Source organism: Pagrus major, chromosome 2, assembly GCF_040436345.1.
Source record: "Pagrus major chromosome 2, Pma_NU_1.0".
In the NCBI taxonomy this organism is placed as follows: domain Eukaryota; kingdom Metazoa; phylum Chordata; class Actinopteri; order Spariformes; family Sparidae; genus Pagrus; species Pagrus major.
Window position 1 is genome coordinate 32,536,740 of NC_133216.1, and position 25,260 is coordinate 32,561,999.

The 25,260-nt window shown below is 39.2% G+C and overlaps 1 protein-coding gene across 1 annotated transcript in view; it reads right to left on the minus strand.

The window, feature by feature from the left end:
- LOC141020452 (BCAS3 microtubule associated cell migration factor-like) overlaps window positions 1–25,260 on the minus strand; it is a 119,232-nt gene that overhangs the window by 90,429 nt on the left and 3,543 nt on the right. The window contains exons 5-7 of the mRNA XM_073495539.1: window positions 24,418–24,524; window positions 15,104–15,185; window positions 10,379–10,451 (exon numbers count right to left, since the gene is read on the minus strand). Coding sequence (XP_073351640.1) covers window positions 10,379–10,451; window positions 15,104–15,185; window positions 24,418–24,524 — 262 coding nt within the window. The remainder of the gene's footprint in view (window positions 1–10,378; window positions 10,452–15,103; window positions 15,186–24,417; window positions 24,525–25,260) is intronic.

The window sequence follows — 25,260 nt, forward strand, 5'->3', positions numbered from 1 at the left end:
AGGTGGGTGGGGTTAGTAACAGTGCCTCCACGATACGTATCATGGAGGCACTGTTACTAACCCCAACCACCCACCCACCCACCTTCTTCCTCCACCAGGGCTAAAGACAAACAGTGTCCCTATCTCTACAGCATTGTGTCAGTGCTGGTTACCCTCAATGGGTGGCTACTCTGTGTGAGAAGCCACACAGAGGTAAATATAGACAACGGTAAAGGTTAATTTATTCGTCATTTTACAACACCATGGTTGTAAAACAAAACTGAGTTTATTCCCTTCATGCTGCATAACAGGAAAAAAAATGATACAATGGAGTGTGGAGGATGACTTGAGGAGTCTCACAGCATGAGGAAAGAAGCTGCTCTGTAGTCTTGTGGTATGGCAACAGATACTTGGACAGATACAGATATGCTAGCAGCTCTGTGAAGCTGTACTTAGGCAAATTGTCGGCAGGCTATGCTCACATTTACAAAGTTAGTGCTCACCATGTGCAGGGATGGGTACTTAAACCCTGTATTAAACTCCCCCAGAGGTTAAATTATTAAACACCGTAGCATTAAAAAGCTCCAACGTTTACAGTTCTTTCATCAGTATTTTTTTCATTTTGGTTTATTTAATTATCAGCTTGTTGCAGCCTCTCCTCTGCTGGGCTTCTCCACATACAAACACAAAGAGAGAAGTCAGCAGAGCAGAGAGGCAGCTATAGAGACAGTGAACCAGATGATGAACCAGGTCAAAGTTTACGTGAGTTGACAGCAGGACACTCATTACTATAAGGGCAATAAAACCTTTGTGAGGAAAATGGCAGTACTTTTGTTTTACCCCTATTAAACAAGCATAAACATTTAGTTATGTAGAAAGCAATATTTTAATCTGCAGTCTCTCATCCACCACTATGTTTTACACAAGCACAGCGTGCTAGCTTGGCTAATGGCAAATACAGTCATGGAAAAAATTATTAGACCACCCTTGTTTTCTTCAATTTCTTGTTCATTTTAATACCTGGTACCACTAAAGGTATAATACAATGAACACGACAAAAAATGCAGCTGATCACATAATACTTTATGTCCTATTTGACATTCTTAAGCTTAATTGTATTCCCAGGGTATATAAGAGGCCATTTCATGTCATAAGCAGCACTGCACATGCAAAGGCTTAGAGTGGTTTCCTGCTTACATTCAAGCCATAGCACAACTCAGAAGTTGTCAGCTCTCACATAATGCCTAAAACAAAAGAATTATGTGAAGCCACAAAGACAGCCATCTTGGCACTGCTGGAAATTGGCATGAGTGAGAGACAGGTAGCAAAAAAACTAAAGATCTCCAAGACAGCTGTTCATTACAACAAGAAAAAACAAGCCGAACACGGCACTACCAAATTGCTACCTGGCCGCGGCAGGAAACGTCTCTCTACCCCACGAGATGACCGTGCACTCGTCCGTTCCTGTGTCAGGAATCGTCGTCAGACCTCCAGGGACCTTAAAAATGAGTGGGCACTGTCGAGAAATGTGACTTGTTCGGCAAGGACAGTTCGAAACCGACTTGTTGAAGCTGGTCTGAAGTCACACAGAGCACGGAAGAAGCCCTTCATCAACGAAAGGCACAGGAAGGCCCGGTTACTCTTTGCTAGGGATCACAAGGATTGGACTGTTGATGATTGGGCTAAGGTTCTCTTCAGTGATGAATCCAATTTTGAGTTGATGCCCACTCCAGCTAACTTACTGGTTAGGAGGAGGCCTGGAGAAGCCTACAAACCAGACTGTCTTGCCCCTACAGTAAAACATGGGGGTGGATCAGTGATGATCTGGGGTTGTTTCAGTATGAGTGGAACAGGGCAAATGCAATTGTGTGAAGGGCGAATGAACCAGGTCATGTACAGGGCCACTCTTGAAAACAGTCTTCTTCCATCAGCTGGAAAACTCTTTCCTGCCTCGAATGACTGGATTTTCCAACAAGACAATGCCCCTTGCCACACAGCAAGGTCAGTTAAAGCCTGGATGGAGAACCACAACATTCGCACCATGCCTTGGCCTGCTCAATCACCAGATCTGAATCCAGTTGAAAACCTATGGAAAATCATCAAACTCAAAATGGAGAACCACAAGCCCAAAAACAAAGCAAATTTGTTTGAATTTGTGCAACAGGAATGGGCTGCTGTGACAGCAGAACAATGTCAGAAGCTGGTGGAAAGCATGCCAAGACGCATGGCTTCAGTCATCAAAAACAATGGTTACGCAATCAAGTACTAACTCCTGTGTGTATCATGTGTTTAAAGCAAACAGAAAAGAAAACATGGAATGCTTAAAAGCAGTGTTTTTGGCAGTACAGTGCCATAGCTATTGATGTAAGAACTTAAGTGATTTTGGTTACTATCAAGAAAACCATGGAAAATGGCTAGATATCAGCTCTTAAATTAAACTCTTACGAGCTATTTTTGTTGTTATCATTATATTTGTCCAAACAAATGTACCTTTAGTTGAACCAGGCATTAAAATGAACAAGAAATTGAAGAAAACAAGGGTGGTCTAATATTTTTTTCCATGACTGTACATAGAGAGAAGCTACTGTTATGCTAAAATGAAAGCTGTCTTTATGTACTTTGCTACGAATGGAAACAAACCAGCCTTTCCTCCCTCTACCAGCATTATCAGTGATTAACCTGAGCTGAGAGAGGAAGACTGATACTGACCGATGTCTGTGTTCTTCAATCTTAATAGACATCACTTAGTATTTTTGATGTCAGGAATATTATTTTATGGACAGTTTAGGTTTGTTTTCACTGAGATAGCACTGAGTTTATAGTGAGTTTGTTGTGTAAATATGACTGTTGCTGCTCTAGAAACAAAGTTTTATATGAAACATCCAATCCCTGTTCTAAAACTATTCTTTTGTTTTACAATAATATATTTTTTTAAAAAGCAATTATCTCAAAATTAAAAAGATAGTAACAAGAATACCGATAAAGAATGGAACCGATAAGAAATATCATAAAGAGTGGAAGCATCGATAAAATTCTAACAATACCCATCCCTAACCATGTGCACATCTTATTTTAGCATTTGCTAATTCACACTAAACACAAAGTGCAGAGGCTGATGGGAATGCTATTAGTTTTGCCTTTTTTCAGCCATAAATCAAAGTATTGCACAAATTACAATTTTGATCTGACGATGGCACTAGAAAAGTCAGAGAAATACACTGCTCAAAAAAATGAAGGGAACGCTTTAATCACACATCAGATCTTGATGAACAAATCATTCAAGTTAAAAATCTTTATGGTTGTACATTGTATAATTTGTTGAGAACAAAATGACGTATTTGGGCATGCTCCTGTTGACTTGGCGGATCATTTTCAGGGGACCTCCTTCCAGACCTGGATCAGGGCATCAGTCAGCTCCTGGACAGTCTGTGGCGGTACTTGGCGGCGTAGGACTCTGTCGCAACTCTGGCCACATGAGGCCGGGCATTGTATTGCATTGCACGAGGTCTCAATATTGCTCTGAGGATTTCATCCCGGTACCTAACAGCAGTCATGCTGACATGGGGATCTGTGCAACCCTCCAAGGATATTCCTCCCCAGACCATCACTGACCCATCGCCAAACCAGTCATGCTAAATTATGTTACAGGAAGGATAACGTTCACCACAACGTAACCAGGCTTTTTCACGCCTGTCACATGTGCTCAGTGTGAACCTGCTCTCATCTGTGAAGAAAATGGGCACCAATGGAGGACCTGCCAATTCTGGTGTTCTCTTGCGAATACCAATTGAGCAACATGCTGCTGGGCTGTTAGCACAGGTTCCACTAGAGGACATCGGGCCCTCATGCCACCCTTATGGAGTCTGTTTCTGACAGGTTGGTCATAAACATGCACACCAGTAACCTGCTGGAGGTCATTTCATAGGGCTCTGGCAGTGCTCCTCCTGTTCCTCCTTTAACAAATGAGCAGATACCAGTCCTGCTGCTGGGTTGATGCCCTTCTACAGCCCTGTCCAATCTTGGTGGTTGTCTTGCTTTTGCCTCTCCATTGCTCCTGTTGTCACTTGCAGTTGCACCAAAGCAGGTGAAATTGATTCACAATCACTTGTAAATCGTAAATGAATCCCTGAAGTTTAACTGACTTGGTGTTATACTGTGACAATTAAGTGTTCCCTTAATTTTTTTTAGCAGATTATATTACAAGTTGAGGGGGAATGTCTTAACCAAATTTCATGGCAATTCATCCAATATTTGTTTGGAAATTTCACTGAAAGAATAAATGTCAACTTCGTGGTGGTATTAGAGGAGAAGTCAGGGGATCATCCAAGTCATTCTGATTCATTGTGTGGAAGCCATAACTTTCTTCACAAGGTTTTGGCCTGTTCCATCAAGTATGTGTAGAGGTATTTAAAAAAATATGTAATAAGTACATTTTGGCCTGTTGGTGGTGCCTAAACGAAGGAAAGTCAGGGTATAATAAGGGGTGTTACAATCCATCGATTCAGATGGATTCATCGATTTAATGATTAACAATCTAATAATACCTGCAATGCAAAGTGAAAACATTCATCCCTATCATCATCTTTAGACACCTCTTCGAGGCATGCTGAATATGGATATATGGATGGATATTTACTATATTTACGAATTAATCAGTAGTGTGGAAATATCCTGGATTTATTCTGGTGATTTACACCCAGGTATAACCAAAGTCACTAAAAGTCATCCACTGCACTCCATTAACACAAACACAAAATTTCATGGCAATCTATCCAATCATTGTTGCACCATTTCACCAAAAATGCCAAAAGATGTAAACCTGCTGGTGGCTCTAGATCAAAAGTCATTGAATTGCATGGTCAGTAGTAATCATCTTCTGGGGATTCTTTAGCCTGGACCAACCAACAGACTGACGTTGGCATCCCTAGGGCCACACCAGTACCTGGCTAAACATCTCATCGATTAAGATATGTGCCTGAACTTCATCACTTGGCAGCTCCAAATATGTTAGGTCACCTCTGGAGTTCTGATCAAGATGGAAGTAATTTCCTATGATAAGATAAAACATTTCTACTCCTAAAACACATTAAATGTTTTTCAGCCATTGAGAGTTAAGGCTTACTCTGAGACACAAGATAAATATGGAACTACCAGAGTTACTTAACCAAGCCAACGCCCTGTTATCTTTCATCCAATTTCTGAAGAAAATTACATTTGTAATGCTGTGTACTTAGTTCACTGTAAAGCAAAAGGAAAGGTTTAAACACTATTAAAATAAAATATTAACTGCTCTGACCAAAAAGGCCTGGTTCAGGGAATGGGTTTGTGGTAAAGGTTTGAAAAGTCATTACTAATCATTCAGCCTGTCGGGTGTGTTTATATGCACCACTTCCAGTACTACTGAGTTTAATCTGACTTCCTATTTCAAGGGGGAAAACTGGCGAGGCAGAACACATTTTCGACAGACATAAAACAGACATGCAAGTCAAAATAAACGCTCCAGAGTGAAGCCTGAGCCCCAAAGCTCTGCCTATGCACTGAGCAACTGAGTATGTATGTGTGCGTGTGTGTCTGTGGGGCAAAGAAAAAGTGGAAGTGGAAGACCAGTTTACAGCCACACTCATTGCCACGCAGGGCATGACAAAAGGGGTCCGGGAACGATTTCAAACACACCGTTTTTTTCTGTGGAGAACTTGCCATTCCTGCCCACAAATTGAAGAAAAACTTGGAAACGAGGAAGAAAAGATCACTAGTGTCTGTGGATTCTGCTCTGGTATGATGTCCTTTCTGAACATTGACATCATCATGGACACACAATCCATAAAGCTCCACATCAAATTATGACAGTAAAAGCACAAATTAAATATATACATAGACTCAAGGGTATCTTCCCTGAGGTTGCATCTACCCTACACATACAGTAGGCTTGGACAGCATGAGCATGTGTGCGTTTTGTGCCCATGGGTGGTCATAATGTGACAGTGAAGAACACCATAACCTCATGGTGGATAAAAAGCATCACTTCTCCAAATCCCCTTAATCTGGGGCCTAGGTTTATACAAATGCTTGATGATTTCCATTTAATACACTTTAGAAGATGGATACATCCGGTCCACAGAGCAAAACCTGTCATGAAAATGCACTGAAACACAAGGGCTTAGTGCCACAATGGGCTTTTGCCATCAAAAGTGTTTGTATGTGTGCGTGAGCTAAGTGGAATTTGTTGCTTGCAACCATGTAATTAATAACCTGCATTATTTCACTACAGGATTGAAAGCAGATTTAAATTTAGATGTCAAGGAGCATAAAATTATGTTTGATAATTTGATTTTGCATGGAATTTACAACAAATGTGAGGAGTGACAGGTAGCACCTAAAATTATAATGAATAGAGATAGTATATCAAGTACACATAACCTAATGCCACTACTATAATGCAGATACATGTTACTCATGCTAGAGTAAAAAGTGTAATCACTGCACATCAGCCTGTATGGATATTGGCAGTATGAAGCACCTCAAAGATAGAAAATGGAGAGATCGATAAAGTCTGAAGCCCTTTGCAAATTTACTGTCCAAACGTTGGATGTGTCACAGTGAGTTTGATGTTTGACCACCAATATCTAATCAGCTCATTCAAGTCTAAGTGGACTTTTGCGGCAAATTTAAAGAAATTCAGTTTCCTCCCTTTTCTTTTTCTGAGATATCACATTCACAAGAATGGGACAGATGGACAGAGGGACAGCCACGTCTGACGCCAGCGCGGAGGCATAATAAAAAAAGAAAGTATGAGACAGGAATGATAGTGGTGACATTCAAGGCATAGAAAAGAAAAAAGCCCAGTGATTGTGCTGGCCTTTTGTTAATGAGAGTATCCATGGCCTCAAAGGTGACCATGATTTCTGTTCAGCACATACATCTGTATTAGCCAGAACCCCCCAAATAGCCCCTCCATTAGTAATCCACATGGTGAAAGAGGACTATATTGGTTAAAAGAAAAAAGGGAGCACATCCTCTGAGGATCTAGAGATGCTGTGAGGGGGTCGTTGGAAATGTCACCGACAGTTCCCAAACTCTGGAGAACAAAGCGCACTCATTCATCACTGAACTTTTGCCCAAGAAGTATGTCCACTCAAAACACCCACAAACACTTAAATTGCCTCTGCCTTAGCCATAAAATTTACATTTATTCAGAAAGAGCAGCCTTAAACTTTCCAAATTTTAATACCTGTGGATGTAATTAAAATGAATGAAAATAATAACAACAGCAAGAAGGGGAAGGAAACACAAATCCTTTCCAGAAATGTGAGCAGACATACCAAGGTCTGCAATGGCACCAGCATTCTTAACTAATTCCTACAGCCCACTGGCACTGGTGCAGAGAGTGAAAGAGACGCATATGTAGCTTTACTGTCAAGAAAATCACTGGATCTCTACATTGTTTGGACTTAAAGCATAATCCCTTCCATTGATAAAATTATGTTGAGTGTGCCTGGCTGGAAATCCACAAGTACAGGGCTTCAGCACACATGCTTTTTCCCTTCTCTGGTTTTCCTTTAATTTGCAAATCTTGTAATCTAAGCCTAGAGCTGACTGAACCAACTTCTAAACCAGCACCGCTGTAGCGGCCAAGGCTCCAATCTGTTTTCCATTTAAGTGTCAAGACGGCATCCTTTTTGGTGGTTAACAAAATCTGTTATTTCAAAATGATTATATGCTAAAAATTGTGTGAGGACCTTAGTAAGTTTATGAACAGGCCCAATGGAAAGTACTGTGCTGCACCCGGAAGCCTTTTTCCTTCTCTTCTTTGACTAGAGTGTTATTTACAAAGCACTTCTGTAGGGGGAAGAACCAGGCTGTGCCATTCAGCCAGAGGTCAGGGTTTCTGCTTTTCAACACAGTGCATGTTTTCAGCATTAGTGTCGAGAGACGCCTGGATGATGCGCCAAACCGTCAAAACGCTGCTTGTCTCAGTGTCAGTGAGGACATAGGAAAAGCAGAAGCAGAGGCAACGGCGTCAGAAAAAAAGGGGCGGCAGTCCCTGGAAAACATCAAGAAGGTGGTCTCCATCAAGAACCAGCTGAAGACAGACTTCCTTATTTCATTTCCCCGGGAGGATATATTGAGTTAAATTTTGTGTTGCTCTGGAAGAGCACCGTAAGTAAATGTAGGAGGGGGAAGAGGGGAGGGAATGGACTGGTTATGGAGAGGTGCCTTGGGGTCTGTCACTTTTGAAATTCAGTTTCTTTTACTAATCAAAGGCATGACATTCCCTGTCCCAACTCTGAGAATCCAAGGGATCTACGCATCTGTTTAGTCCCCTTTTAGTCTACCAATGGGGTGTTCAGGTACTGCTAGATTTCTAACCATATTGCTACTAAGAATCCATGATTCACAGTCACTAAACCATCACTGGCTCAGCTCCAGGGTGCAAACGGGAAGGGATCACAACAAGAAGTGGGGTTTTCTTTGATGCATCTTATTATTAACAGAAAATTACTTTCAGATGTAGGATTTGTACCTTATAACATTGCAAAGAGTAAAACAATTTACACCCCCTTCTGCACTTTTTAAAACAAAATGTCATGAGGATGTGTCATTCCAACAGCACATAGAGGTTGCTTTAGTTTCTGTCCTTTAGGATAGTTCCCCTGAAATTAACCCAATAAAAGACAGTTTCACTCACTGGCCACTTAGTTACAGTGCACATATACAATTTAATGCAATCCAATACAACAGATCTGCCAAAAATTCTACATTTAGGAAGATTAAAATGTTCAGATTTTCTTAATACTGCCAAAGAGGTATTAGTTCAACCATTTATTTATCACTGAGGTTGGTTAGTGGTGGTGTTGTGCTGGACTGCATTACATTGAAATGTGTTTCTAATGTTCTCAAGCTTCAAACAAATGCTCAATTTGATTCAGACAGACAGGTTCATGTTCTGCCTCACTGTGTCAACATCTGAAATGCTGTCAGTAAATGCCCCTTGTTTTTCAATAGTCGGAGTTTGTGGACTGAACAGATGAGATTTCAATTTGAAGAACAAGAATAGACAATACTCATTTCATGAACGCGGAGTTGTAAAAATATCAAATCTTGGCCTTGGACTATTTCAAACACTTCCAAATGGCATCCATCATATTGTAAAGCAGTCCTAGGTAGCATATGTTGCAATCGTTCATCCAAGAAACAAAGTCGAATTAAAGATGGTCTAATCAATATTTATGAACAACGGGTCAAATGACTGTGTGTAATGTGGAAGGTACTGCTTCTAGTGATGAACCCACAAAGGCTACAAACTCCGTAGTTCCCCTCAACTCCAGAGTTTTTTATCTTTCAGCTAATTGTTTTGGTTTTACAGCCTGTCAGCCTGTAAAAGGAAAAAAAAGATCAAAGCAGCTTTAAGCTTAGTGTTGCCGTTTTTTTAAAGAAGTGTTAATGACAGTTTTCCCCAAAAAATGTCCCAAGCCAATCCTAAGGATCAGTATTGGGGCCAATAGGTGCACATTATAATCGATTGGTATCAGCTTAAATAAAGACCGTCAGATTCCAATCATGTGTTTTCTCAACCTCTGCCTGCTAGTTTTATCTAAATCAGAGTATGTGAATGTGAAAAATTTGGGTGTGCTCAGACACTGAGGCTGATTCTTTAAGTTTTCGACGATAAAAATCTGTCATCCCTCCTCTAACTGTACTATCCAAACATTTTAGCCTATGCTGACCATAGCTTTCACCTCTTGACAAACGATGCTCTTCACATAACACCAACTCTGTAACGTGATGGAAGAAGGTCCACTCAGTAACCCTGTATAATTAGAGTGTTTCTGTAGTTCAAACAACTCCCCCAAAAAATATGTCTTCTCTCTAGACATAACGTTAATTATTGGTCAAACACCTCATATGACATCCACAAAGTCATAATTTTAAAATATGCTGAATTACTACACAACAATTCAGCCAGAATGGCCATTCTTTACCATCTTATTATTTAGTCTAACATAGCCTTTGTGCAGTTTTATGGGGATAGGGTTGGATGGGTGGATTTAGATTTTGGCTTAACTAGTCACCAGTGACTGAAGTGAACAGCTCTTACAATGCACAACATGGAGTACTGTTATAGTAGTATAGTAATCTTAAAATGACACATTCTTTCTGAAACACATTTTGCTCAACACACATTATGTTCTTCAAATTAGCCATATAACCCAAAGGTAGTTGATCTAGTTGATGGCATGCTCATCGGTGGCTGCAGTGGCTGTAGTGTTTGGTTGGAATCTAATTATGCAGGACTTACAGTAGCACATAGCAGAAAGCAAAGACCTTCAGACATTGAAAGCATCTAAGATCCTGTTGAGAAAGGAGGTGAGGTTGGCTTTATTATGATTAGTGAACTCACCCAGAGGACCCTGTGCTCTTGCAAACCCCCAGCAAGGGCCTCTTATCAGCAAAATTGTCCGTCTTCAGGGGACCTGAGGAGGAAGAGGAGTCATAGAAAGAGGCAGATGAGAAACAGAATGATCTGCACACAACAAAGAGGGACATTCTTTAAACGAATATGTGAGGCCTCTCATGCTGCCCACCCTCATTCAACAGGCAGCCTATTACCATGACAGGAAACGTGCTGATTACATTACTACTGTTGCCCTGTAATTCAATTATGGTCACGAAACATTTTTGAGTGGAGATTTTTTTTTACCAAATTTGGGCCTTATAGTGGATACGCTAAAATGTGGAATGAACATTCTGTACAGACTTTGGTGTTCTACCTCTTTTCTGGTCCTCCACTATGCGATCTTTTCAAAAAACATCGTCTTTTAATCTCCCTGTTTGTTCTCGGGTTTCAGGTTGGACTTACAGCATGTTAAAAACCTAGCAGGCATATTTATAAAACTGAGGAGAAAACATGTTGCATTAAGTGGACTGATCCCATATTTTCCCTGATTGTCTCATTCTTGAAGACGGATCAGGGGATTGAGGGGATGGGGGCACTTACATTGAAGAAGATGTTACCCTTTTGAGGACTGTAATTTGAGGCTTTACAGTAATCAGTCCAAGTTCCTGTGGTATGGCATGAGAGCAATTGTGCCTTCCATACAAGCCTTTAACACTCCCAACAGGGTTCTTTCTTCTTTCATGTTTCTGTCATCGGACATCATTCCAAGTCAAGATATTGAGCCATAACATAAATATGACTCTCTGAGACTTAGCGAAATGGCACATTTACTAAAATAAACTTTCTGGGAAAAAATGCAACATTTAATGAATAGAAAGACTTTGATTTGATTGCCAGTGTTATGGCCTGAAACATTACAGACAATATATGCTTATTGTTTAACCTCATAGAATGACTTATACAGTGTGGGAGCGAGTGCACCGGGTGTAGCTCTAATGTGAAGTGACGTACACTAAAAAAGGGCACAAAGGGCTACAGTACATATTATTACATGTATTCACATTTCGTCAATGCTCATTTGTTATCAATCAAGGCAACAGTGTTTCCTCATTTTCCAAGACAACGGAAGATCATAGGTTGTAAACTCCAAAGAGGATGTGGATAAATGCATGTTCTCCCTTTGGAAAACCCGAACTTCCTTCTCTAGTCTAGGAAACAAGGAACCTTGCCTTATTATAATCAACACCTATTTTTGGGTCTTTCTTAGTCCGCCCACCCACGGCCTTGCATCCCAGACAATTGGCCTTTTAATGGCTCACCACAGTGCCACACTGTTTGCGCCCTAGCAGATTGCAATCAGTGTCCTTCCCTCCAGTAGTACAATTCATATTTATTTGCTACCAAGAGAATTGCTCCCCTCATGTGTTAGGGCTATCTGCTGCTTCTTATTACTGTGGTTTGCTTTCATCCACTTCCAGCGCTCTTCAAATGCTGCCATTGTATGTTGTTGAAATCTGACAAAAGACCGGAACATGGCCGGAGAACAAAAAGGCGATTTTTTTCACCAGAAAAATGCCACAAACCAGCAGAGCTATATGGCAGCTTTCATAGCACTGATTGACACCTGCAGAGATGAAATATAAACTCCATGTCTGGAAAGGATCTAAGCAATGGAACAACTAAAGCATTAGCACCATGGCTTTGAGGATATGAAAACTGGTATTAATACTGCATTCAACTTTGCCTGAAACAACAGTGAAACCAGTGACACTGTTTCACTTTCCATTGTTTGTCACTACTGTGACTACTTCACTATTTGAAGTGACAGTGGAATCAAATGTTTCAATGTTGCTGATAGAGCAATGAATATGATAAGAAAATGTAGAAACAGAATGAATAGATGCAGATATTTAGGGATATATTTAGGGATAAGAACACAATTACAATAGTTTTCGACATGAGTAATGTTCTGTCTAATGTCCTCCAACTTCTTAAAATGTTGACACATTTCAGACGATATTTTCCTCATGTAGCAACCCTGTGTCAAGTCAGATGGACTTGACGCAGAGGCCATCACTAGTAATGGCCATCACTAGTAATGTATACCTAAGAGGTTACCCTATATAAGATTGTGTTCGTCTGGCAATTACACACTGTTAGCATTATTTTTTTTGTTTTTAAATACTTTAAAGCCTGAGCTTTCACTCAAAACTATAATCTCTCAATGCTGGAAGTAAAAAACAAAACTGTGAAAGTTACTGAAGGCAGTGACACTATCAGCATACTACCTTTGACTACCAGCCACACTGAATCACAGGTAGGCAATACTGCTGTGCTGGGCAGGTCTTTATTATTCAGCTCAGAGTAAGTGCTTAGTGCCAGCCACTGGGCACCTTTACAGGTTTTTCACCTGTACTGTTAATGGCACAATTAACTTCACTTTCTGCACTCTGCTAGATTAGGCAATTTAAGCAAGCCAGCAGAGTTTTTCCAGATCCACTGGGGGTGAAATTATGAAATACAGAAATAATTGTGAGGATTTTTGAATCTAATAGACATTCTATCATGGCAAAATTATGACAGGACAAATTTTTAGAATTCAAGGAAGCACTTCAATCTTGTGCATGTTCAATTTCTTGTGCATGATTCTTAATTTTGTTCGGTTTTCTAGCTATCAAGCTTGTCATGGCAACCAAATTATGTTAAATAACACAATAATTATGTAATACTAAACTGAGAAGACATGATATTTTCATTAGTCAAGTTTCAATATGAATTTAGCAGAAGTTTTAACTGACTTTCTGAAACCAGAAAAAGGAAATGTGAATGAATCGTAATCGATTTGATAACTCCGTTTCCATTGCACATTCTCATCAATACAACACTTAGCCAACTCAAACCAGCCAGTTAGGCAAACCCAAGACACTTGGTTAAATTTGTGGCAGCAGTGTTTCTTTTCCTGTGGGCCGTTCTTTCTCTGAGTCATGCCATTTTTATACACCGTTTTCTTAGCTCAGCTTCCTTAGCTAGTCGGCCAATGTTGTTTTATGCATACAAGGCTGAACAAAGCTAAGTCACGGACATGTGGTGCGGGGATGGGAAAAGCTTTTAAACCTGGCACAGGGATGTATGTCGGCGGTAACGGGAGATAGTTATCTCTGCAGGGTGAGACAGTTGGAGATTCTTGTCAGAGCAATGGTGGGAAACAGGGGCGACTACAGTGGTGAGCTAATATGCAACTGCTGCCTTACAACAACACTGAGGGGACATGCTGCCTCAAATTCATAAACAACGATATCATCGTCCATCACGATGTTTCACTATAGACATATAGACATTTAAATTTCTGATTTTGCTTTTTAATGCAGAAATTGAAAATTGGTATAAAAATATTTGGATGGAAACTCAATTATTTACTCCTTTAAAAAGGTCATGGCTACAGCTCATCAGATAATGGATGCATCAATGCTTAGCTACTGTACACTTTTCAATTTGCTAAAGCCAATGCATTCCAGTAAATTAATGATGATCTGTTGTAACTAACGTACCCACATTTCTTCCTCTTTTCTTGTCCACTTCTTCCTATGTTAGTTGACTTGCTACTTTCCGCGAATGACTTTTGACACTTACTATAAATGCAAAACATCATCTGCCAGCTTTACATTATTTTATATTTACCAAAAATTGTTATCTCTTTCTCTTCTATTGAAGATGTCCCACCAGTATGACTGTTTAATTTTCCTGCAAAATGTCTGCTACAAAAAAGGCATTACTGTTATAAGACAGTCCTACATCTAAAATTTTGATTCATTTTTAATGCTGAGAATCTAAGAAATTTGGCAGCAGTATGATAAAGACAAGTTCTGGTAAAAGAAGTGGTATAAGTTACAGTTAAAAAACGTAAACAGAGAATGACAACAGAATCCATAACATGCATGTTTACCTAAACAAAAAATTAAAGAATCTTAAAGAGAAGATTTAGTAGAGGAGTTAGAGAGACAGCTAACAGAACAGTGAAGGTATGGTGAGAAGTTTCCAGCAGAGTTTTGGCAGCAGAAAGCACTGACTTAGGGCTTAGAGGCTTGCCACCGCTGACTGAGAGGAGGCCAACACTAATCGTAGATTGACTTTAACATTAGGATGAGGCAGCATGAAGCACTCTTTAATTTTAATGATACAGCACCACTTAGAACAGCCACAAGCCAAAACTGCATTAGGATGTGCCATACAAAATTTTATTTTAAGTGTCGACCTTAAATGCCGAAGTCAAGTTAGCCAAAGTGTTTTTTTCCAGGACAGACATTTAAAAGTTATCCTGAAAAAACATTTGAGAGGACCTACAAAGAAAATGTGTTCTTCTGCCATATCCCTTCCTTGGTTTTGATTCCAAGTAAACAAGCAAGATATAAGGTTGACCGTCTCTCCCTGTGTCCCATCTTCGAAATAAGATGAGCTATCCAGCTGATGGCTGTAGGTTCATCCTCTCACCTAACTCTTGCCAAAAAAGCGTGTTAAACCGTTACTTTCTAAACTTCATTTTTACATGTTTTAACCAACACAGTTTTTGAAGAAAAATACTAATATTACAACAAAGGATCATCTAGAATATACATGAAAGGTTGAAGAAGCCTAAGTCTGGCACACTTAAAATCAATATAACCAATTTAAAACAGTATGCAGATAAACTTATTAATATTTAGGCAAGGTTAAGGTGCTGAAGATACTCACTGATATAAGGAGCTGGCAGAATGCGAGCAGCTCGCACAGGACCATGGCGCACCGAGAACAGCTCCTGGGCTTCCCCTGCCAACTGAAAGACATTAGTTTAATTAACTGAATTGGAGAGAAATGATAAAGACCCATGTTATGCTCAATGATACGGATTGACATTGAGGTTAAGCTAAAACCACATATCCAAGATTTAGGCAACCCAGAGATTCTTTTTACCTGTGGCCACAGGACATTCTGTAATCTCAAGTGTCACATTTTAAGGTCATTAGTAAATGCCTTTTGCTGATGTAAATGTGTATCTGGAAACACAACCTGTATTTGGTCTTAATAACTTTGGGATAAGTTTATCTGTACTCTGCACATTGTGTGAAACTGGTTCGTTCATAGAAAGAGACAGGGGGCGATAGGGAGGGAGCATGAGGAACAAGGGTGGTCTGGTGGTTGAAGCTCCAGCCAAACCACAAAGTAAAATCTACTGAGCACAGAGTAAAAGGCCCAGTGGCATCGCAAATGAGCTGCCTACACTGGTTGTGACAGAGCCAACAAGGAAGGATTGGGGATACGGGTTAATGCCAAGTGGGCAGAAGCCCGTGATGTCTCTGTCCCAGTCAGGCTGTTACGCTTATAAACACTCTCACCAGTGTTTCCAACAGATCCTACAGTCTCCCAAGATCACTTTCCATGTTTGATTGCATGATTATAAAAAGGATAAAGATGGGAGGCCTAACTAAACGTTCAAATCATTCACCTTTGTTCTCACCAGATTTATGGGTGTTAGAAACCACCAGCTTACATACACATACCAGTAATACAGTATTTTTAGGCTAAACGTTTAAACAGGAATTTTGCCGATTTTCAACCAGATTCATATCCCTACAATTCTGTATATGCAAATGAACAAGCGTAAACATCTCTCCATTTTGCCTGCACCCAGAGCCCCCGACTCCTTTGCTGGCAAAGGAGTCGCCAACTGACACTAAACATGTCAGTTGGATCAGGAGAGAGACGCACTCTCAGATCAAGTGAGGGGCGTATCACCAAACTCTGATCAAACTGTCTACACTAGGCAGTGCTTAAAGTATAAACCAAGATTCTGTTACTGCACTGCTTTTTTGTCATCTAAGATGTTTTCAGAAACATATTTTAGTGTACTGTTTAGCTGTAATACCATGTTGTTTGATACCAGTTGACCACCTTACTGCTTCCTGTTCAAAACGGACTCCAAGGTAAAACCAAGCACCACTTAACGCGGTTGCTTGTTGTAGGTTTTTCTACCTCTCGAGCAAAAAAGAATACCAAAGGCCTTTCTCTGTGTTTCTCTGGTCATGTATCACCAAATTAAAAAATACTAGCTTCTTTCTACTGCAGAGACAGCCCAGTTTTATGCAAGCATATCTTCCTAGCGGTGAAACACTTCTTAAAATATGACTTGTATTAGGCAAACAAAATAGTAAAAAAAAAAATTACACACAAAATAGGGATGTTAATAATGGCCATTAAGAATGAAACGATTAAAAATGCATTAACCAACAATCAGAGATGGGCACAAATACATCAAAAAGTATTTTGTTACAAATAACAAATTCTTGCTTATCAAATATACTGTATATTTTTTTAAAATACAAAATACTGGTAAAAGAAAATGTACTTAAAATACAATTATTGGCAATTAAAAAAAAAACAATAAGGTATTCTATACAAACTGATATTATAACATTTTCGCCATTTAGTAGCCCCAAAATGGGTGGGAATTTCTTGGGCTCAGTTGTTGATCGGGGAAGAAGGTAGCTATGCAATTACATCAAGTCATTATTTTGTGTTATTTAGTTTAGCATTAAAATAACTTCTTTCAACTTCTAATGTAGTCTACTCAGATTTTGCGCAAAACACAGATCATGTCAGTGGTCTTCTAATGGAAAAAAACGATTAACTGATAATCAACTGTTAAGGCTGCTGACTATCAATTAAATATATTCACATACATGCACTTGGTTTTTAAATGCACAGATTTTGAGACTATTTACTAATAACTAACGCCAACTCTCGCTCTTTATCATTCATTTGCCTGTATTTCAAAACAACCAACACATTGTTTTCTCCTCCATCAAAAAAAAATGTTTTGACGCTGGTGCCAATATGTGACCTTATTTTCAAGGAATAATGAAAGAATGTTTCTTTACAAAACTCTAAAAAGGCATTACTGTTTATTTTTTTCTCTTGGCTTCATAAAATATACCATACAATTTACAATTAGCATGATTAATTAATTTAGCCAAGAAGAAGTGAACTAAACTAAAACATTTCATTTTCACTTCATCATTCACACTGACATCTGTTTTACTAACTGATAACCCATTTTGGTTGGCACCAAAAAACTACTAAAGCTTGATACAGAGACTCACCAACTTATAGTCAATTATTTAAGTGTAAAAATACACAACTTTACATAACAATGAAATGAGAAATGAAAAAATACTTTGGCTGTTGTTTGTTAGTGTTTCATTGTTTTATGGTGGCTGAACAATGCCAGAGCTAACTTTGGTTCATCAACCCAGTGATCAAACAAGTGCATTCCAGCACATTTACACAGGCTTGAAATTACATTTAGGGATTAACACTAAAGGTTGCCCTATTAGAGAGGGTTTTAAAGTTCATTGCATTTCTGGTCTCTATTACTGAGGAAATGCAGCCCCAGTGTAAAGCACTTTAATGGATATGGGTATGCCTGGCACTGTTCAGGCTTCATGTGTTCATATGATGCCACTATATTAGGTCAATGGCCTGTGTGGCTCTTGGCAGTGTCTGGCGTGCGTAATGGCACATTGTTTTAAGCGCAGAATGCCCCACTTTTGTTATTCTTTTATGCGTTAAATTACAGTGAAACCTGCATTATCACTTTACTAGTGCTTTAATCTGTTTGTTTTAAGTCTTTAAACCCATCTGAGGGGATGATCGCTCTTTTGTGCAATTAGTAGCCTTTTCAAAGTGGCGGATTTGGAGCTGTGTTTTTATTCGGAGTGCTTGAGGCCCAGCGGTGGTAGATTAACACTGGAGACATGAGCAGGTTATACGAGCACTGATAGCAGGAATAAAAGGAGGTTGGCAGCAGGGTAGGATTCCTGTACAAGCAAATGGACTTGCGAGGGGGAATAATGGAATTTGCTGGATTAAAATGAGAAGAGGGGAAGGCTGGAGGTTAATGCGCCGGGTTATTGTGCATTACCCCACCGCTCATCCTCGCCTTACATGGCTCTGTGTGACATCCACTGCCATCAACAACATTCCCACCATTACATTAGTGGCCCGGCGTATGCAATATGCCAAATTGCTTTTTCAAAGTTGTTTTCCCTGCTTACAGTTATTCATTATATTCATTTCATTTGTGGCTCGGATGGTTTTGTGGAATCACAGTGTCTGCTCTTCTGTTTTAATCTCCCAAATGTAATGCCATAAGCTGTGAACAGATATCTGGGCCATATTCACAACTGAGTCCACTCACTAACAGTGCTGGACATATTGGAGGTTTGGAGGGAGCAGGTGCTTCAGGGATCGTACAGTAACAGGTGCTTGTTCATGGGCTTCCATGACATGCAGCACTAAAATTATAAGTGCACAAGACTACAGTAATGAGGAACTACTTTATGATGCTGAGATGTATTTTTTTTACTCTGGATCCAAAAATGAACCTACTTGTTGTAATTTACTGGTTGTGTAACTCTCAAATCAGATTAACTAATTTATTTCACAATAGAACAATTAGGTGATTTACATCTTCAGCATGTTGAATTCTGCAGCTATTTTTACACACGTGTATATTCCATATATTGATTTTTTTTAAGAAAGGTTCTGAAATTTTCATTAAACAATTGTTATTAAAACAGTTGGTAAAGCAGTCAGTAGAGCACATACCTCACCTGTAATTCAATCAAGCCTAATCCAATATCAAATAATACAAATTGAAATCAGCTTAATGCAAATTTTTATTTGGATCCCAGCAAATTGTACTCACTCATAAATACCAGCCACCTAAATACGCCAGATTTTACATCCATGTATTTCCTGAGAAATTAACAAAAATGTTTATGTAATGTCTATTACATAAAATTCCTGGATCCCTCCCTTCATCCAGATCCACACCAAAAGTTGACCAATGAGGTCTTTTCTGAGCCGAGATCCATCCTGCAACCACATTTAGTGGAAATCTGTTCAGTAGTTTTTGTGTAATCCTGCTGACAAACCAACCAACCAACATATTATTATCATTATTATTATCATTATTATAATTATTACTACATTATATTATTGCATTATAATCTCTAAAACCATAAGTTTTCGTATCGCTGCATCTCGGGCAACATACATCGATAGCAATATACTGTATCTGTTATTGGCCGACATTGGCTGATAATATAGGCCAACCTATACACTGATCAGCTCTATACAAAAAAAGAATAAAACAAGATGTCTTTACATTTTGGAAGGAAAGAATCAGGCACTTTGTCTGGGAGGGGACAGAAGCTCCTACAAATGTATAAAACTTGCACTTCAGCGTCTGTACTGAAGAAAATTCCCATCTTAAGTCATCTGTTAATATCCCTAGGACAGTATCATGGACTTGTAAGACAGTTCAAGGTCTCCAGCACATCCACTGACACTTGCTGCAAAAATTTTTCCACTTTTCTCCCAAGCAGATCATTTCATCTCAACACGTATGCAGACAGACAATTAGTCCACGGCAGTCTGCCTCTTATCAGGCAGCGGTGGACGACACCTCTCCAGCGTGAGGCGACAGTAATCTACATCGCCTAAACAGCTCTGTCAGCATCCATACAACCAGTCAGATGTCCCCATCTCACAAGTGTGTGTACACGTGTATGTTCGTACTCTGCCGGGCCATTACAGAGGGTGTTGGCTTAGCAACTGTCACAAACACTTCACAGCCACTCAAGAGCCAGAGACCGAAGCACCTTCAGTGCTTACTTAAAACCCTGCGAAAAAACACAACCCAGAAACATCTCATAAACTTTCAAATATGAAAGAAAAACAATGAGGAAGGGCAGTGTATGATAACAGGCCGGGCTGTGCTGTGTGAATCAAAATTGGTGTCAAGTTCAACTGAAACTGAAAGGCAGGGGAGCCTCACCAAGCTTATATTTTTACTGGGCGTGTGAAGTGTGGCTAAAACAGTTGTAATCCTCTGGTCCACCATAATAACTGCAACAGAAAATCTTCTAGCAGCACAGGAGTTGCCACATCATAGTGGGCATTGTGTGAGCTCACGGGTAAAGTAAGCATATGTCCTCTTACCGACAGCCTGTGGATGTTTATAAAGGGACTGATTAAGGACTTTGGTGTGTTTAAAACTCACAGGATGTATGTGAAGTTTGCATGTTTCAGTGACAGCCTCTACATGAAGGGCAATACTTGATGAGTGAAACCTTTACCAACCATTGTGGATAATTTGTTAAGCCAAAGAGCAGACAAAATCTTCTAATGATTTCCAAAACTGACTTTAAAGAAGTGAATTTACTGAATAAGATATCTTGCCCATTGTTCTTGGGAAGAGTTTTGAGGTTTGGCATTGACGTTTGGATAGAAAAATGTATTTCAACACGCTGCCTGAAAAAATACATCACAACCAAAGATAACACTTATATTATGCAGTAAATAAAGTATTTATGACTTTTTGACCTTTGCTTTAAGATATTTACTTTTTTAATGATTTAATCACTGTAGTACGCAGCTGACCTGGAAATAACAAGGCTCATGTTAACCAAAATCACCCCTTTCATTACTTTATCAAAAGGTCTCCCTCTTGAGGCCACATTTCACATTACATCAGGAGTGGTGGAATTGGAATGACGACATGTGTTGAATATTTCTAAGTGCTGTATCGTAGGCAATTGGACGTGTTTCAGTTTCTTGAAGACGTTTCACCTCTCATCCAAGAAGCTTCTTCAGTTCTAACTAACTGGAGGGGAGTTGCAGGCTTTTAAACCTTTTAAAGTGGTAGGGCCACTTGTGGGTCGTTGACCCAAACAGCCTTCATGTGGGTTGCTAGGACTAGGTGAGCCCAGGTGTTAATGGTTGTTAAGCTGTCTGGGGAGAGAACTCAGTACAGCATTGTAGGTGGGTAATAAGTAATGTCTTAGGCCACCTCTTCTGTTCAAAGACAGTCGCCCCAGTTTGACATAGATCTATTCTTTTTTACTCCTCTTTCAAACCATCTGTCTTCTCTGGCCAAGATGTTACATTGTTGTCCTAAAAGGAATGATTTTTCTCCTTCAGATGTAAGTGGACAGCAGAGTCTTGACCTGAGGAGTTGGTCCTCCTGTGTTGTGCCATTAATTTATGGAGAGGTTGTTTTGTCTCCCCAGTGTACAAATCTGTGCAGTCCTGGCTGCATTCAACAGCATAAACTACATTACGCTGTTTATGCCTGGGTGTTTTGTCCTTAGGATGGACACGTTTCTGCCTCAGTGTGTTGGTAGGTTTGAATTGAACCAGGATATGATGTTTATTGAAGATCCTCCTAAATTTCTGATATTTCCGCGGCATAAGAAAGATTGAGAGGTGAAACGTCTTCAAGAAACTGAAACACGTTCAGTTGCCTACAATACAGCATTTAAAATTACCATGACCTGCATGACTGAGAACCTTCATGAACATGTGGAAAATAGTATAATTGACTAAATGAAGTTCCTTGAGAGTGTTTACAATATCAAGTAGGCTACCAGGACATCCTTTTTTAGCCTTTATTTTGTTAGGATAGCTGAAGAGTCAGACAGGGAAGGGGGGAGAGGGAGGTGATGACATGCAGCACAAGGCCACAGGTCAGAATTGTTTGTCCCACTACCAGGACATTGGATTTCAATTTCTTTCCCTGGTATTCTCATTGGATGTAACTGTTATCCTCATAGCAAATACGAAGATACATCTTGGTGACAGATTTAAGAGACACTGAAGCTAAATGGCCAGTCATTTTACTTATGTGGTAATCCCAGGAACTGAACTGAAAAAAAAATGAAAAGAGCATCTTTCTTTTGTCAGTTCAAATCTGCTCAATTCCAAAGGCAACTTTTAGATTGGCTGCACTGGCTGTCAATGACGCAAACCAATCCATCACTGTTTATCTATATCTATATCTATATCTATACACCCCTTATTCAGGAAACAGTAGTTAAATAGGATCTTTGGACCTGGTCCCCTGAGCAGAAACTAAGTGCAATACTGCTCATAACAAGGTCAACACTACCACCTCGTGGACAAAAGTCTGCACTGCAATTCAGTGTTGTATCAAACTACCACTCCACTGTATTTTGGTATTTTGATGATGGAGTCCTTTCCTGACAAAATTGATAAGCCACACTGTTAGCCAAATATTTTTAGGAAGATAACTTAATTTTGTGCTCAAATTTAAGCTGGTTCCAAAATGAATTAATGACGTATGACTATGGTAGAATCTGGGAGTCATACGTCATCCTGCAGGCTTGGTTCATATAAGTTAGAACTAGTAGCGTAGCAGGAAGACTGCAGTGTGTAGAGTGTGAGTGGTTGAGCAAGGGAAACACAAAGAGCGATGGTGACTTTGCTCAGAGCAGACAGGTGTTGCCGACCGGAGCAGGGGGAAAGTTTAGCAGATTTTGAAGTTGTCTAGTGGCAGTAAATGTGTGGTACAGGTTACAATTTGACCGTCAATAAACTCTGCTGCTCCTCAATACCCAAAAGGAACTTGTGTTTCAATGACCCCTATGGCCATCCCTGCTAATATTCATACATCTGCTTGTCCATGCCAATATCGACGCTATTGCTAATCCATGCTAGTGATGCTATCTTGCTAGAACAGAGTATGTTTGGGATGGTAATAGTTATTTATGACTATTAACCACGCCCCCCATTCTCAGTTTGAGAACGTCGTCTGTGAGACAGGAAGAAACACTGATTGGAGTTTGGGCCTTAAAAGTGAAAAGGGACAAACCCAGCGTAGATGAGACCCTGGTCACTGTTAAATATGATGGGATCGAAAACATCAGGATTAGTTGTAGGTAAACATCTGTATATATTATTCTTTTGTTTTATTATTGTATTTTGTATGTCTCAGTGTACTGAATAAAGATATCTACAATACATTTAATATACATCTAATTCATTTGTTGTAGTTCAATTTTAATCAATTTTACACAATTTTATTGGTTTTATTATTTCAGTTTTATCATTTTCATTTTTTATTAGTCTCAAATAGTTTTACTGTTTACATTTACATTTTCTTGTTATCAGATTGTCAGTCATCTGTAAAGCACTTTGAATTGCAATAACCTGTATGTACAGACCAAATTAAAGTTTGAATGATTAATGACAAATTTTAGTCTGTTCCTTAGCACTTTCTAATACCCTGATGACATGGTTAACTGAGGAAATATCCAAGTATTTAATTATTTAGTAAAATGCTGATGATGTTTATTCATTTTAAACCTTAAAAAACAATATAGTGAAGGTTTTGGAGTGTGACTCCTTTTGGGCAAGTTCATCCTGTGTGGTTTTAGCTGCTGTGTTAATCAGTGAATAGGGCTGGTGTGACTGATATACCTGACTACATAGAGATACAATAGCTACATTTCTTCATTGTTTCCTCATTGTTTTTTCCCATCAGCCACTTGGATGGGCAGTGGACATGTCCTTACAGGCCCGAGGTCAGCAAATTATTTGACGAGAGTTAGACTTTTGAACTCAGTAAGGACAAGTGTGTTTACATTATCCAATCACACAATCAATTGTAAGAATTGTTCATCAACATACCAAGTAAAAATATTGTGTTCAACAACTAAAGTTAGTAAAAAATTAAAAATAAGCTTCAGCAGTCATAAACAGGCCTTTTTGTTACATAATTTATTGATGAGAGCACAATGTAAACAAGTTCTGGGCTTAAGTCTACTGGTTTTCAATACTGGTCTCAATAAGCTCACCTGTGATCTTGAAAAACAGTGAAAAGGTTTTTAGAAAAAAGCATTTGCAATTCACAAGTTATATGTCAGTTGCGTACTGTTTTTCACACTAAATCCTAGTCTTAAACATACAACTATGACTATAATTCCTCTACAGACTTTGTTAAGAAAGGAATGCTTGACTTGTTTTTGGTGTTGACCTATGAGGAGTCTGACAGCCCTTACTGTACAGGAGAGCTGTGGCAAAATATTGCTCTATAGTGAGCATTTGATCTGATTGTTTCAGCACACATATCCATCTGAACTTATCATCTTAAAAAAACGTATGGTTCAAAAGGGCCAGGTAGAACAGTTAGGTGTGTGACTTACAGATACGCTCCAGATCTGCATCCCGTCAGTGTAGCCAATCATAAGGCAGAGAGGAGGGTCAGTAGTACCACTGTGCATCTCCATAAACTCTGGATTGCGCGCAGTGTCTGTGTAAACAGAAAGTGAGACATTAGATAAAGTATAATTAAACGACTATGACAAATAAACCACAAATGAATAACATCATGTTCATTTTTAAATAAAATTTTACATTATGTTTTATAAGCTTCATCTCTATCAGACCACTTTAATTTATTCTATACTGTTTGAGACATTATCCCTTCGCCTTACGAAAGTCTGCAAAGAATTCCCTCTCATCTAATTGCAATGCTTCACAGCTCCAGATCATTGTCTAATTCTACATTTACAAAATGCAATCCTGTACCGCCACATACATTTTTTGTGTATTGTTCCCTTATACATTGACATTACACAGTGGCTATTTCAAGAGTGCAGCTTAATGCAGCATCATCCCAAACCTGAAAGCTTGTATGTAATTAAACAGCCCCGTAGCAAAAGCAAACAGCCATGTCAGTTTAACATTTAAGTTTATTCTTGAACTCAGAAAAAGCAGCTTTAAAAAATTACAGATGGGCAGGAGAATTATTTCAAAGAGGCAGTGGATGTGCTAACCTGCCGAGTACCTATGAGTGAAATTCACAACTTTTCACAAATTGTGGCACTCAGCTTTATGCAAAAATGGTAGAGCATGTGAAGCCATGTTTACCATCGTGCAGTTTGAAGTGTCACAACCAAACAGGTAGCATGAGAGCAAATACATTCAAAAAGCATAAGAGATATACTAAAATACATGACAGAGTACAACTTTAACATTCAAAATGA